This window comes from Polypterus senegalus, chromosome 1 (genome assembly GCF_016835505.1).
Source record: "Polypterus senegalus isolate Bchr_013 chromosome 1, ASM1683550v1, whole genome shotgun sequence".
In the NCBI taxonomy this organism is placed as follows: domain Eukaryota; kingdom Metazoa; phylum Chordata; class Cladistia; order Polypteriformes; family Polypteridae; genus Polypterus; species Polypterus senegalus.
The window spans coordinates 178,579,385-178,593,265 of NC_053154.1; the positions used below are offsets into that span (position 1 = coordinate 178,579,385).

The 13,881-nt window shown below is 37.4% G+C and overlaps 1 protein-coding gene across 3 annotated transcripts in view; it reads right to left on the reverse strand.

The window, feature by feature from the left end:
• Positions 1–538: 538 nt before the first annotated feature.
• Positions 539–13,881, reverse strand: part of tspan4a (tetraspanin 4a) — a 429,441-nt gene continuing 416,098 nt past the window's right edge. For all 3 annotated transcript variants that reach the window (XM_039763729.1, XM_039763719.1, XM_039763739.1), the window contains 4 exons: positions 7,784–7,885; positions 6,142–6,273; positions 4,432–4,515; positions 539–1,617 (listed from right to left, as the gene is read on the reverse strand). In XM_039763729.1, coding sequence (XP_039619663.1) covers positions 1,549–1,617; positions 4,432–4,515; positions 6,142–6,273; positions 7,784–7,885 — 387 coding nt within the window. In that variant the 3' untranslated portion in view covers positions 539–1,548. The remainder of the gene's footprint in view (positions 1,618–4,431; positions 4,516–6,141; positions 6,274–7,783; positions 7,886–13,881) is intronic.

Consider the following 13,881-nt stretch of genomic DNA (forward strand, 5'->3'; position numbering starts at 1 on the left):
GAGGGAACTCAGAACCCTTCTTTAGGCAAGTTGTAATCATTACATCTTGCCTGAAGAAGGGCCTTAGTTGCCTCAAAAGCCTGCATATTATAATCTTTTTAGTTAGCCAATAAAAGGTGTCACTTTACTTGATTTGTCACTACAGTCATAATGGCTAACACAGTACAACACCATAGTACTACATAACTTTAAAAAAAAAAAAAACAGAAGTATTTGTAAATGTCTTATAAATGCAAAAACCATACTGTTGTGTTTTTCTGAATGCAGAATAAGAGAAGAGTAAAAAAGACAAACTAATTAAATGAGATCGGTTGTTATCGATTAATATCACCGTTTGTGAATCTGATAGGAACAAAAACTTGCAGCCACAGTGGGTCCCTAAGACCAAGTTTGGGAACCACAGCTCTGGATGATTAAATTACATCACTCTATTAAAACTATTTGAATTATTTTTACAAAATATTTTAGTATAGAAAAGGAAAAGTCTATTGCCACCCAGCATTGAAGATATCAAGGTGGGAAAAAACTCACAAGAGCCTTTTTGCACTGGCTATTACTTTGGCGCATCTTTTATTTCTTGTATTTTCATTCTAAAACAGCGCCATGCCACTTGTTGCATGCTACAGGGATTACAGAAAACAGACAAGACAACAAAGTGGGGACGTCTAGTGGAACTCTTTTGACAGGAATGCTTGGCTGTTTCAATAACAAAGTGTTTTACAATTCATTTAATATACAAATGCTCATATAAAGAAAATCAAGGAAATTGTAAAATCCTCTTCAAAAATAAAAGTATTCTTGTGGTACTAAGAAGTCAGTAGATATCCTGTGGGCTTCACAGGTGTCTCCATCATTGCTTCTTCTCCACTAAGACCTCAGCCCTCCCCTTAGTGATGTACCAAACAAATTCCAGGACTACGAAGAATTCTTGGAGAGAAAATAAATAGTGCAGCTTCAGCCATCAGATGGCGCCAAAGTTAAACAAGGTGACAGGTGTCTGCCACAGCAGTCCATTTTTTTTTTTTTTTGCCACTAATTAGATTCTTCTCCTGTCCTTAATTACTTGATTGGCTTTTCTGGGGAATCAGACATTGGAAAATTCTTCTTCACACTTAGAAACATATACTCTTAATTTTAAAAGCTACAACTTTAATAGTATATACTTTTTCCTTAAAGTGAAAGCATTATTGTTAGGCTGTATAAATCCCATGGCATGTGGTGGTCTGAAACCATGGCAAAAATGCAATGAAATGTAAGCATAGGTATCAGGAAACTGAACCACCTCCCTAGAGCTTCTGTACTCTGCAGGAAAAAAAAAATGTGCCAGCTTATTCCTTTCTTTCCAGGGACCTCCAGCTACAGAGCTGTTCTTCCTGTGTGATCACACTGCTCATCAAGGAACTGCAGCCATTGAAATGTAATGTGAATTAGAAGGTGAAGGATGGAAAGCAACTGACAGCAACAAAGAAATTAGGAGTCTGTATGTGACATCCATGCTTCTGTTAAAATAAAAAAAAAATAATAAAAAAAAAAAAAATGGTGTGGCCCTTAAGCGTAGAAGGTGTCTGTTTTCACTACTTGGCAGTACATTGTCATGGCAAATGCCAGGCCGAGTACCTGCAAAGAAACAAAAAGGATTTTTATTCATTTTGTTATTAAATATTCTCCTCATATCCATGTGGGTTTTCTCCCCAGTTACTTTGGTTACAACTCACATCCCAAAGACATGTAGGTTAGGCTAGCTCATATGAGTGAGTGTGCCTCATTATAGCCTGGTGCCGTTTGTGGTATTGGCTCCAGCCTTGAACCAAGTGCTAACCTTAAAGTTCCATTATGTATGTTTAGATGGCTGGATAATTCTTGGAAATCTTCCATGCATTTACTGAAATCTTCAGTTTATTCATCTATTGTTAAAGGAGCTTGCTTCAATTCAGGAAGCTGTAGTTTATCCCAGAAGAATCTGGCACATGGCAGGTGCTGATGGCACCAGTCAATTAGATCTCACAGTTAATAACATTCCTAAACTCACTCATTTACTCAAAATCGACCAGTTCAGAGTCACACATTTGGGTATTTTATCCTGGTTCCCCAATATTTCACCTGCTTAGTCTTGCACCCCCTCCATCCACATAAATAGCACTGGTCTTCTTTGGGCTCACATTGTCATTGTTCTCAGGCTCCAGCTAACAAAGAGAAGCTACTGCTTGTCTTTTCCAACAAACTGAATCAACAGAAGTCTATATTTCCCTCTCTCTTAGCTGCTAGCCTTATACTACCATGGTTTATTTTAAATTATTTCCGTATTTAGGAATTTATAGAATGTTATGAATTTATTAATATTGGTATGTATGTGTGTATTTACGTATATATGTCACAAAGTGTTTTAAATTAATTTCTAAGCCTATGTGGTAATCTGAACCTATTCAATGAGAGGTGCTACAAAAATTCTCATATTGAAAGCTCTCAGAGAAAAACAATTGCCCATATCACACCTTATGCAGCATGTCATGAGTTTCTCTTTAAATAATGAAAGTAATCATTTTGCAGTTATAATTAATTTATATTTTCCTCTTTCAATGTGAGATGCTTTTACATACTGTATATATACTTACATATATTAGTTTCAATGTTTGCCTTGGATTACCTTACTGAGTATCAATGAAGCTGCATAGTGTAGGAGGAGGGCAAGCACAGCAGAAGCTGTGTGGCATTGCCACAATAAACTTTTTTTTTTTTCCATTATTTACTGCTATATAGATTTTTTGGGTAAAAGAATCCCAAATTTCATGTTGAAATTTTATTTTGAAAGGACTACCTAGTATAATAGTAAGAATGAATTTTAATATGAAACAAAATTTTAACAGAAAGGAACCATCTTGTGGAGGGGAGAGGGGGAAAAATCCTTAAAGAAAGCCACCAGGGAGAAGACAAGAGGTTTGTTCCTTTGGAAACAGGCCTGTTGAAATTACAATGTAGATGTGAATTTTATTGGAATGAAGAACTTCCAGAACAATTCACATAGTGGATTTAGTTAGCTGAAGATTCTCATAAAAGAACACTCTGCACAACAGTTTAAGTTATATGCCCTATATACTTTGCAAAATTGACAGAGAAAAAATGTAATCACGTGTTTTCTTGCAGGATGGACAGAAATAATTTTATTGCATAATAGAATCCAATAATGGCCAGTGCAAACAATTTGAAAAATGTCCATGGAAAAAGAAAAAAAATCTTGTGTTACTGGTGTCACATAATTGAATGTTGATAATTGATATGCTTTTGTTGCTAAAATATTGTTAAATAACTTGAAGATCTGCCTCTCCCCATCATTTCTTAGTTGAGCCCTGTTTTCAATTCAAAAAGTCCTTAACAGTCTTTAAGTTTATTGTTTATGTATGTGTTGATAATTCTGGAAGAAAGTATTAAACAATATTTTGGCAAAAAAGGCATTCATTTTGCGCAAACATTTGGATAGATATGTGGATTATCCAACACAAGTGGCAAGATTTTTTCTTTCATTTTTCATGGGCATTTTTCACATTGCTTGCCATTGCACATCACTAGCCACCATGAGTTCTCTTATATGATAAATGTCTTTCTCTCCATTATGTGTGAAAACATGAGATTCAAAGTTTTTCATACATTTGTCATATAGCTGAATTTTCAAGGTTACAAAAAATAGTTGCGGATGATTTTCAGATGTTTGTCGCTAGTGCTAACTCCTGGTCATCTCTGCAGTGTACAACACAGGTCAGGGCTGAATGGTTGAGGTGGGACCTCACATACTATGGCTCAGTGACCTTGTTACAGGTCCTGCTCACGTATCTTCCTGCTTTATCCAAAATAGTCAAAAAAAAAAAACAGTAAAAGAGTGGGAAAAGCCAAAGAGTGGCATTATGAAAATTCACCTTCAGTATTCATTAAATTGATTATTATCTTTGCAAATCTATAATTCAGTTTAGGAGAAAAAAACAATTCTAGCAACCTCAGGCTAAAAGTCAGCAATGAACTGGGGCACCACTCACCCACACATAAACTGTAGAATACCTAAGACTTGTGGCTTTGGAATGTGAAGCTGAACTGGAACACCTCAATGTAAATCTTTACACAAGCAGAAACTTGCAAATTCCACAGAAATGGTGACAAAGAGGAAAATTTCAACACAGAGTTGTAGATCTGTAAGTTAACAGCTTTTGTCACTGTGCCACCATGCTGCCCGCTTAAGTTATTTACTTTTGAAAATGTATTGGAAAGCTTTAATCAAAAAAAGATAGCAGATGAGCTCTGTGGTGTATGATCACAACCAGGGCATATTTCATTACTCTGGCATTTTTGCACTGATTGAGAATGAAAATGACATACACTTACATAAAAGTATGAAAAGCAGTAGTTGTCCATCACTCAATATTTGAGTGTGGGAGTAGAGTGTACCTGTATAAGGATGATGCACAAGCCAAAGACGGCCACAGCCAAAAGGTTTTCCTGCAGCCACGTTTTGACTCTTTCATAGCAGGGCTAAAAGGGCAAGGAAAAAATAAATTTATTTTTAATGCCTTTTATTTCTTGTAAAAAAGTGCTTTATTATATTTACTATTATTACAGATAGAGAAGAGGAATGTAATTTACCTGTCACCCAGTGCCCCACTATATCAATAACCTCAGATCAAACAGAACCAACATCGGTTCATTTCACATTTGTTCACTTCAGTACCACGCTACAGCCAAGTGACAATAACTGTGTTAGAAGTGGTCTGATTTAGAAAAATGAAAAAAAAAAAAAAAGCGATGCCCCTCTGACCTAATACACATGCCAACAAAAGCAAAAACATTTGGGTGATTTCCAGGCAGTGGTCTGTAACAGCCTGAACAAAATAACATCTGTCTATGCTATTCTAAAACGACTTACAACTGTCATCACTTGTGTGAACAGAGGAACATGTGAGAGGTTTGTAAGATCTCCGTGTTCATTGACTTCCTCTGATGCTTTGCTTTCCCCCAGCATGCAGGTTAAATTAATGGGTGACTTTGCATTAACTTGACATGAGTGAATGTCAGACTGTGCCTCATGTTGGTTCTTGCATTACACTTCATGTTGTCGCAGCAAACACCAACTTTCCTCAACCCTGTACTGGACAAAGTAGATTAGCATAACGAACAGATGAAATGAATCTCACTTAAAATATGTGCTCACAAGGAAGGTCTCAGGCCAGGTCTGTTAGTCTTCAGCAGGCCTTTATAATACGTTCAGCCAGATGCTATGTTTATGGATAAGCCGTTTCTGCAGAAGTCTTCAGGAGACAGAATTGAAAGGCCAAAATACCTCCAGATGGTTATACAACAGAAATCAGAAAGATTAATGGAGCCAAATCCATCTGGTTTAGTATAAATAGTAAGAAGATTAAAAAGGACAAATTCACAGACGGTGGCAGAATTAAAAATGGATTTCAGTAAATCAGTATTGTTCAAAATGTATGTGTCCTGGATTTGTCTGACATTACAATGTTTTCTAATCTGATTGCATGTATAATATACAGTGTCTGTAATATATAAGTCAAGTGTTTGTGTTCATTATTGTCCATGTTTTGAAGAAGCCACATGTGACGGTGTGGTTTGGCACCTTGGGTCCTCCTGAGCGTAATGATCCCTCCTGCTTTCTGGATGTTCAACAGGAGTGATCCTCGTGCCCCCCTCCTGAGCGCTGGCTGTACACTACTCCGTAGGTACTATTCCCGTCAACCTGCTTCTCTCCTCAGCACTGGCTCACCTGCCTTTCTCTCTGCCATTTAACCTCAGATCCTCCTTTATTCTGTCCTTTCTTTCCCTGTTTCTATTCCTTTCTGTTCCCCCTCCTCGTACTTCCCTTTATAAATGGGGATGTGGCACAGCTGTGGCAACCAGCAGCCCTTGAATTCAATTAGGGTTACAGGCAGTCCTACACCTATGCACCATGCAGGACTGCCCGTGCCCATATCGCGCACGGGAACCGCACTTACCACGCTACCACTCCCCCTCCTCCCCACAAATAAGCGAATGTGGTGATTATTTATTTAAACTGCCAATCTGTTCAGGACCTCATTCTACCATGCCACATGACTTCTTATTGACACATATTTCAGGTGCCCAAGCAACCCTATAACTCACCGCTTTCCACCACGTCCCAGGTGAGTGCAAGCCACAGTGTTCGCTATACTCCAGGCAGCAGGAGTCGGGGACACGTGTTGTATTGTAGAGCTCAAACCAGTCAGTGTAGTTGGAGACCCCACAGCATCGGAACTTCAAAGGGGGAAAAAGAAAATAATTTAGAGTTTAGTTTGGCAGTTGGCTCTAGCAGCTGAAGAACTCTGGCATTTTCTTTCAACCAGTCTTGAGAAAAAACAACAGACTGGAAGAACAAAGGAATGAATAAATGCTTGATTCCATAAGGAGATTTGACTTGAAGTACAAGTACTTAATGATAAACGGCACATACCATCACTCACAAATTCACATTGGCTAAATACATACTGCAAAAGATGACAAACAAGGTTTATTGCATCATATTACTATTGTTAACACTCATTGTTCAGATTCCATCCATATTTTTGTGCACTTATAAATCTGGGGCTTGATAGAAGGAAGTCTGCCTCTATTGTCTTAACTTTTTGTTACATGTTAATGATTGGTAAAATTTAACTGTAAGTGAACTGAACCATGTAAGGAAATCAAATAAGCATATGTGATACATTAATATTTTCTGAAAGTAATTGTAACAGTGTTTGAGGTATACATCTTGAGGCATCACCCTAATATCTTGTGGCTACAATCCAATACCAGACAAGGGTGGGCCAGAGAATAAATGCTAAATCAAACTCTGTTACAGTATGGAAGACTGTGAAATTGACATTCAAGTTCTTTGTACTCCTTATAAGACAGGGGTCCTCAATCACGGTCCTGGAGGGCCATGGTCGTTGCAGGTTTTTGTTCCAACCCAATTGATTAATAAGAAGCCCTTATTGCTCAAGTGACACATCTGTTTCACTTAAATTGTCTCGCTCGTTAAGATCTTGAACCCTTTTTGCTTATTTTAGTCTTAAACAGCTGTATTCTTGGTTTTTAATTGCTCTTAATTAGCAATAACATGCAAATGACAAAAGAGACCAGCATTTCTTCATTTACACCCGTGTGTATTTATCATGCACTACTGGGTTTAATTAAATACTTAGAAGAGAAGAAAAGAAAAGTGAAGGACTGAGAATTACTCATCTGTTTTAGCCTTTAATTCATTTGGATGATATCCTTAGAAAGGGGAAGAAAATCTAGGATATGAGAATTGCGTGACAAAGCAGAGTTACAGCACTAACAAGCCATGAAATTAAATTATTGGCAAGAATTGCTTTCTAATTAAGCAACTGGGTTAGAACAAAAACTTGCAGCCACCGCGGACTTCCAGGACTGTGATTGAGGAACCCTGTTATAAGATAAAGTTGCTGTTGTTGTCCTTTGCTGTGCTCCTCTTCCGGTCAATATGTGTTGCTAGTGCTCGGTTGTAAGTGAGTACTGGACTGTGGTGGCTGCTATTACTAACGAAATCGTTCATTCCTATTTTCATTTTTTTTTTTATTTGGTTATTTTTTGTGTTCAGATATAAGCAATTTAATTGGTTGTACTCAAAAAAGAACTTAATTTATGTGCCAGACTGCAATATCTGTGCATTTTTAGTAAATGGCAGTCCTGGTACACACAAGATACTATTCTTAAGATATTTTAAAATTTCTGTTCAAAACCAGATTGCAACCATACTTACATCAGTCTGAATAATGCTCCATGCGTTTGTTAGGCCAATGTTCCCTTCAGAACCATAGAACCGGAGGCCAGCCTTCAAATCATTCTGGGCATAACTGTCAATCTGCAAAGTCAATGAAAGTGAAAAACATCTGAGTACAAGGAGGTGCCTGCTCTCATTTCCCATGTTATCCCTGCAGTTTTTCCAGTCTGGTTAATCCACTTCACTTTCTTTCTTTGATAATATGATAATCATTTTCTTTGCTTGTCACATGGTGACAATGCAGGAGGATGTGGTCAACAAGAAGACAATATCTGATTTCCACAACACCAGTGGCATGGAACCATGACATTTTCAAGAGAATCCCGAAAGTTGTCCTGATAAAACCGTGACCAGTAAGGCACAAAAACTATAACAAACATTTTTCTATATTGGACATACCATAGTGACACAGAGACAGTAGTAGACTGCAGTTTGATCTTGATTATCTCGACAGCCACATACAGTGTCAAACACCAGTTATCACAGCAAATTTAAAACCACAGATGTACTGTATTGCCCCCGGAATCCGAACGCCCCAGAACTTGAATGCTGCTTTGGAATCCAAACGCCCAGCATGTTGTTCATGTGTGTTTGTGTGTATGTTTCCCTCTGTATCATGGAAGGTGACATGCCTTCCATGCAATAATCTCTCATCTCCTCCTCCACCTTCCACATCATCATTCCTTTTTAAGGTAAATACATGTTTTTATATTTTTAATTGTATTAATTTACATTTTTATTCAAATATCATTATTTAATATTTTACCTTAAAATGCAGTATATTTACTGTATTATTTTGAAAATTCAAGTTTCAGGAATGGGTTAATAATTCAGTTTCTATTATTTTAAAGGGTAAAAATTGTCTTGGAACTCAAATGATTTGGGACTAGAATGGGGTTCTGGAAAGGATTCAGTTCAGATTCCAAGGTATTGCTGTATATGGGATAAGTTATGAAGTAATTTCAAAACTGGGAAATTTCCCATCACAGCCACAGAATTAACAGTCGTTTTATGTGATTAAAAGGTGATGGGTGCTCTTGTATGTTACACCATGTCACAAAATAAATGCTGAAAATCCAGATTCAATTTTATCATTTAATTTGAATAGAGCATAGGAAGTTGCATATAAAATTCCAACTTCCTAGTTGCTAAAACACTATTTTGGATCTAATGTGCACTTTGATTTAGTCACGGTTTTTGGAAAAAAATTATAGCAAATGTAAATACTTATTATCAACAAATGTTTTAACTTTATGTGCTGCCTTTGCAAATTCAACTTAAATGCACTTGGGTCTCTTTTACATTCAAAGCAGCAATCAAAGTTAGCAAAAATTTTCAAAATGACTTTGGCAATCAGGAGAGTCAGGATCAAAACTCTCTTACATGATATCATTGCCTGTACCATTAAGTTAATGTGTGAAGCTCGTTTCATATTTTATGTTTTCTTTTATTCTGCGATATTCTTTCAGGCATAAAACCCATCTTGCTAGTTTTGAAGCAAATGTCTGATTAATCTTGATGATGTCAGATGAAGGGTTTTAAATAGCAATCACACAATTATATTTGAAGGCCTTTTTATGAGAAACGACCAAGCAGCTGAATTTATCTTTCTCTGACAATGTCAGTTAATTCATGTAGGTGACGTCAAGTGCAGTCTGTTGACTGTCATATCCTTTTATTTTTTTTCCACTGATTTTGGTTATTATGTTCTTTAATAAAGCTTTGTGCGACAATGTAGACTCCACAGGATTGAGAAATCGCTAAGAACAAGATATTCATCCAGCAGAGAAATTTACAACTTTTTCCTGATTTTTTGGGATAAAGATGTCTATTTATTGTCCATTATTAAGTAATTGTTATATGAATCAGCCCATTGTTATCCTATTGTTATCTAAATGAAGTTGAAAGTTGAATATCCAGAGACTGGATTCTTTGGTCATGTGTTTTTACTTTTTAAATATAAAATATCAATGTGCTATACCATGCAGGCTATGCTATGCTATGCTATACTGTATTATACTTATATAATATATTATAAAAAAAAAAACGTTTTGTGTCCTAAACGTGTCAAAGCCATTGATATCCAAAGCTTTTCTCAGTCACATCTGGTGTTAGTATGCAATACCATTACACATAGATCAGCTCTCATAACAACTGTTGAATTGGCAATCTGCACTTAACAATTTTTAGATATGAGAGGAAACCTAAGTGGACACAGCTGGAATATGCACATTTCACATGGATGTTAACTGGGCAAGGCTCAAATGCAACCATTGAGAACATAAAGCTGCAGTATTAAACACTGTTATCATCACTGTAGTGTAAAAAAAAAAAAAAGGTGCATTTCAAATGTTTGTCCTTTGCTAAGTGACTGATCGTTAATGCTGTTTGGATTTTTGTTAGTACTTAGAACTACTAGACCACAGTGGGAACTTTTTCAAAACACCAGATTGCCACCAAAATAAGAGTAAAGTTCACAAACTTACAAGATAGCTTTTACACATCTCATCGTGAAGGCATGCATGTTAGGTTAAATGGCAAACCTAACCAAGCCCTGCATGAGTGTGCCTATTGATGGGCCGGTGCTCCTTCCTGGGTTAGTTCCTGCCTCGGACTCAGTGCTGCTGGGGCAGATCCCACACCCGATGACCCTGAACTGCATCAGCTGGTTTGGGTGACTCATAGAAGGGAGAATGGATTTGCACATTGCTTAAAGTTTACACTTTGAATTCTTGGAATATCCTGCTTTATAAAACACTAGCCATCCTGCGGCGTACCATACGCTGCATAATCAGGCCGGTTTTTTAATGATTTTTAAGTACAGGGAGAAAATTAACATTTGAAAATCGGTAATGTAATAAATCAGCAAGAAAAGCAACATTGTAACAATGCACGGAACGAACCAACACACAATCGCCTAGACACATGCTCAATCTCATGCATAATTATGTATTGAATGCTAAACACTTCTGGAAAGACACGGTTGTCTAAAACGGGTTGGTGTGAGAATACAACAGTAAGTGAATGAAAAGATGGAACTCTGGAGAGAGCAAAATACAACACAATAGTGAACCCGCGGCATAACAAACGGCACATACTGTAATTATTTATTGATGGTTGAATACTTCTGGAAAGACACAGTTGTCTAAAAAGGGAGGGTTTGAGGATACAACAGAAAGTGAATGAAAAGATGGAACTCTGGAGAGAGCAACATATAATTGTCCGTGAGTGAAGAAGACGCATGTTTGTCGCGGATGCGAATTGCTGTATGTAACGTGTAAAACAGTTTGCCATGGTGCACAAGGTCGTGCGTCGTAACCGAAAAGTCGCTTTTTAAAGACTGCTTACTTCATTGTGTTTTAATCTCGGTTGTAAAGGATTGTTTTAAGGATTCCATGGGATACCCCTCGCAAACCGTTTCACACGCTGCATATGGCGACTCACCTCCGCGAGAAACATGCCTCTATGAACAGTCAAGGTGGCTTGGAAATACATGAGACCTCCACGACAGACGAATATAAATGACGCTGTTCTTTCTGTGTCATCGCGTCCGAATTCGTGGGCGTAGCTCTGGGAGTTGTCGTCGTATCCAATGGTCTTGGATGGATGGAGTTGGTGGGCGTGGCTCCTCCCTGCGTGCGCCATAGGTGTCTTACTTATCGGCAGCTTAGTGAATCCACGCCCCTTCCAGCGTGTTTTCCATGGGTGTCTTGCCTTAGTGTATAATATATATATAGATCATTATGTATTTTTATTGAAGAAATCAGCTAAAGTATAGGTATGCATCTTCCTAATACACTAAGCTACATTTAGAAAATGTAAAATAAAATACAATACAATGCACCAGGAGGTCACTTCAGAAAGACATCATTCAATTCAACTTAACTCAATCAATTCTTGTACTGCATTCTTTAATGAATACAAGTTCAGGTTACTTATCTTAAGACCTCCTTAATATTTGTATTGTGTTGTTGTTGTTTATTTATTAATTTTCTCTTCAAATGAAATTGTTTTTGTGACCCATTTTCTTTTATGCTTTTCCTGTGTCACCATTTTCTGTCTTGTTTCTAATGGGTAGTAACGAATTTGATCAAGAGTCACATTGCTGCTCTAAAGGATGGAGGCACACTTGGGAAAGGAGCAAAGTTTGAATGACATACACTTCAGTAACTCAAAACTCAAAAGAATATTTAAGGTTTTGTTTGGCAATAACTGCATTATTATTTTTGAGTACTAGGGGGTTTCGCTCGCCCACCCCCGTGTTTGGTTTATCGCATATACAATTTAAAGAGATTGTTATTTTCATGGGAATTGTTACATATGCATTATTTTCACTTTTACTTTAAAAACTTGTGTAAAAACAATACTTGCCCTTTATTTCCGGCCGCGGGCGTGGTTACATCTCTTTCTCACAGGACGTATAACACTGCTCGCGTTATGAAGGAGGGGGCAGCTGAACGCATGCTAAGGAGATGCCATCGGATCATCTGCTGTCTTTCTGCTGCTGGCGAGCTGCCTGTTTTGCTTGTCGCATGTCGTTGTTTTAAGAGCTGGGAGCACAAGATGCGTCTCTGCCAAAAGCAATCCAACAACTGCTAGGTTAGATGTTTGTGGACTTGTTTTAAATGATGGCACACTGCCTTGTCTTGCGTGATGTTGTAAAAACAATACTTGTCCTTTATTTCCGGCCCCGGGCGTGGTTAACTCTCTTTCTCGCAGGATGTATAATGCTGCTCGCATTGTGAAGGGGGGGCGCTGCTGTTGCGCTGCCTGTCAATCATTTTAAAGCCTGTATAGCCGCTGTTCTTTTTGCCACTTCGTGTCTTTGCTGCTTGCGTTGTGAAGAGGGGGGGTACGGGTGGCTGAACGCACGCAAGGAGAAGTGGTTGGATTATCTGCTGTGAGCTGCGTGTTTTGTTTGTCGCTTGTCATTGTTTTAAGAGCTGGGATCAAGTTAAAGTGTCTCTCGTGGGTAATCAGATATACAATTTTAAAAGCTTTTTTATTCCTTTGGAATTGTTTCAATTTCATTATTTGCACTTTTACTTTAAAGCTTCATTAAAAATAATATGTGGAATTACCTTTTCTTCAATATCGCATTGAATTTTGATTCCGTTTTTGGAGACACATGGTGACAACATAACGTATAGCTGCCCGTGAGTGAATATTGTTTCTGTTTCTCTAATAAATTAATCCGACTTTTTCTAATGTTTGTCCCTATGATTTGTTAATATAGAATCTGTAAGCATTTTAATACGAATGGCATATCAAGATCTCCTTTGGTGTCTAATGTTATTTGCGGAATATATACATTACCTTTTTTTGTTGCCTGTTAAAATTTGCATCGCTTCTCCATGATCATAAATATACACCTGATTGAATTGTGTTTTCTTTGAAATTAAACTTGTTGTTGGTTTATCCCTCAATTGGACCTAACAGTCACTTAAAACAAAAAAGGCTTCAACCTAGCTGGGACGCTACAATACTTTTGAATTTTACTGCTTTCATATTCTGCACCTTTCTCTGCATGTATATCGTGCCATTGTTGGTTTGAGGCTTTCAAATTCCACTGCTTTCATAATCTCTTATCTGCCTTTTTTACTCACCAACATTTTTGAGTCTATTTTCTATGCAAAGCTCTTTCTTCTTTGCTTACTCATTGACATTTCACCTAGAACGTATTGTCCTTATATGCTTTATATGTGCTGACAGAACAGGATCTGTGTGTTCTACGTGCCTTTACACGACTGAGTGTTTTGCTGACCATGCTCTTATTTGATATTGTTTGCATCTTGCGGGTCTTTTAAAGGTCTTCCGAGAACTTCTCGTCACTCTGCTTTTCCTTTCCAGGATTTTTTTTTATATAATAGAGAGATGAGTGTTAGTTATCATTTTCATTTTTGGTATGTAGTCACTCTTGATTCCTGTACTTTGACCTCTTCTTGTTTTTATGGTGATTCTTCTCGGGGAATTTTTCCCCTCTACTCAATGTTAATTCTATGCCTAAAATCCAACACATTTTTAACAGTTAACACACGTTTATGTTTAAACGTTTTGAGAACAACATTTATTAACAC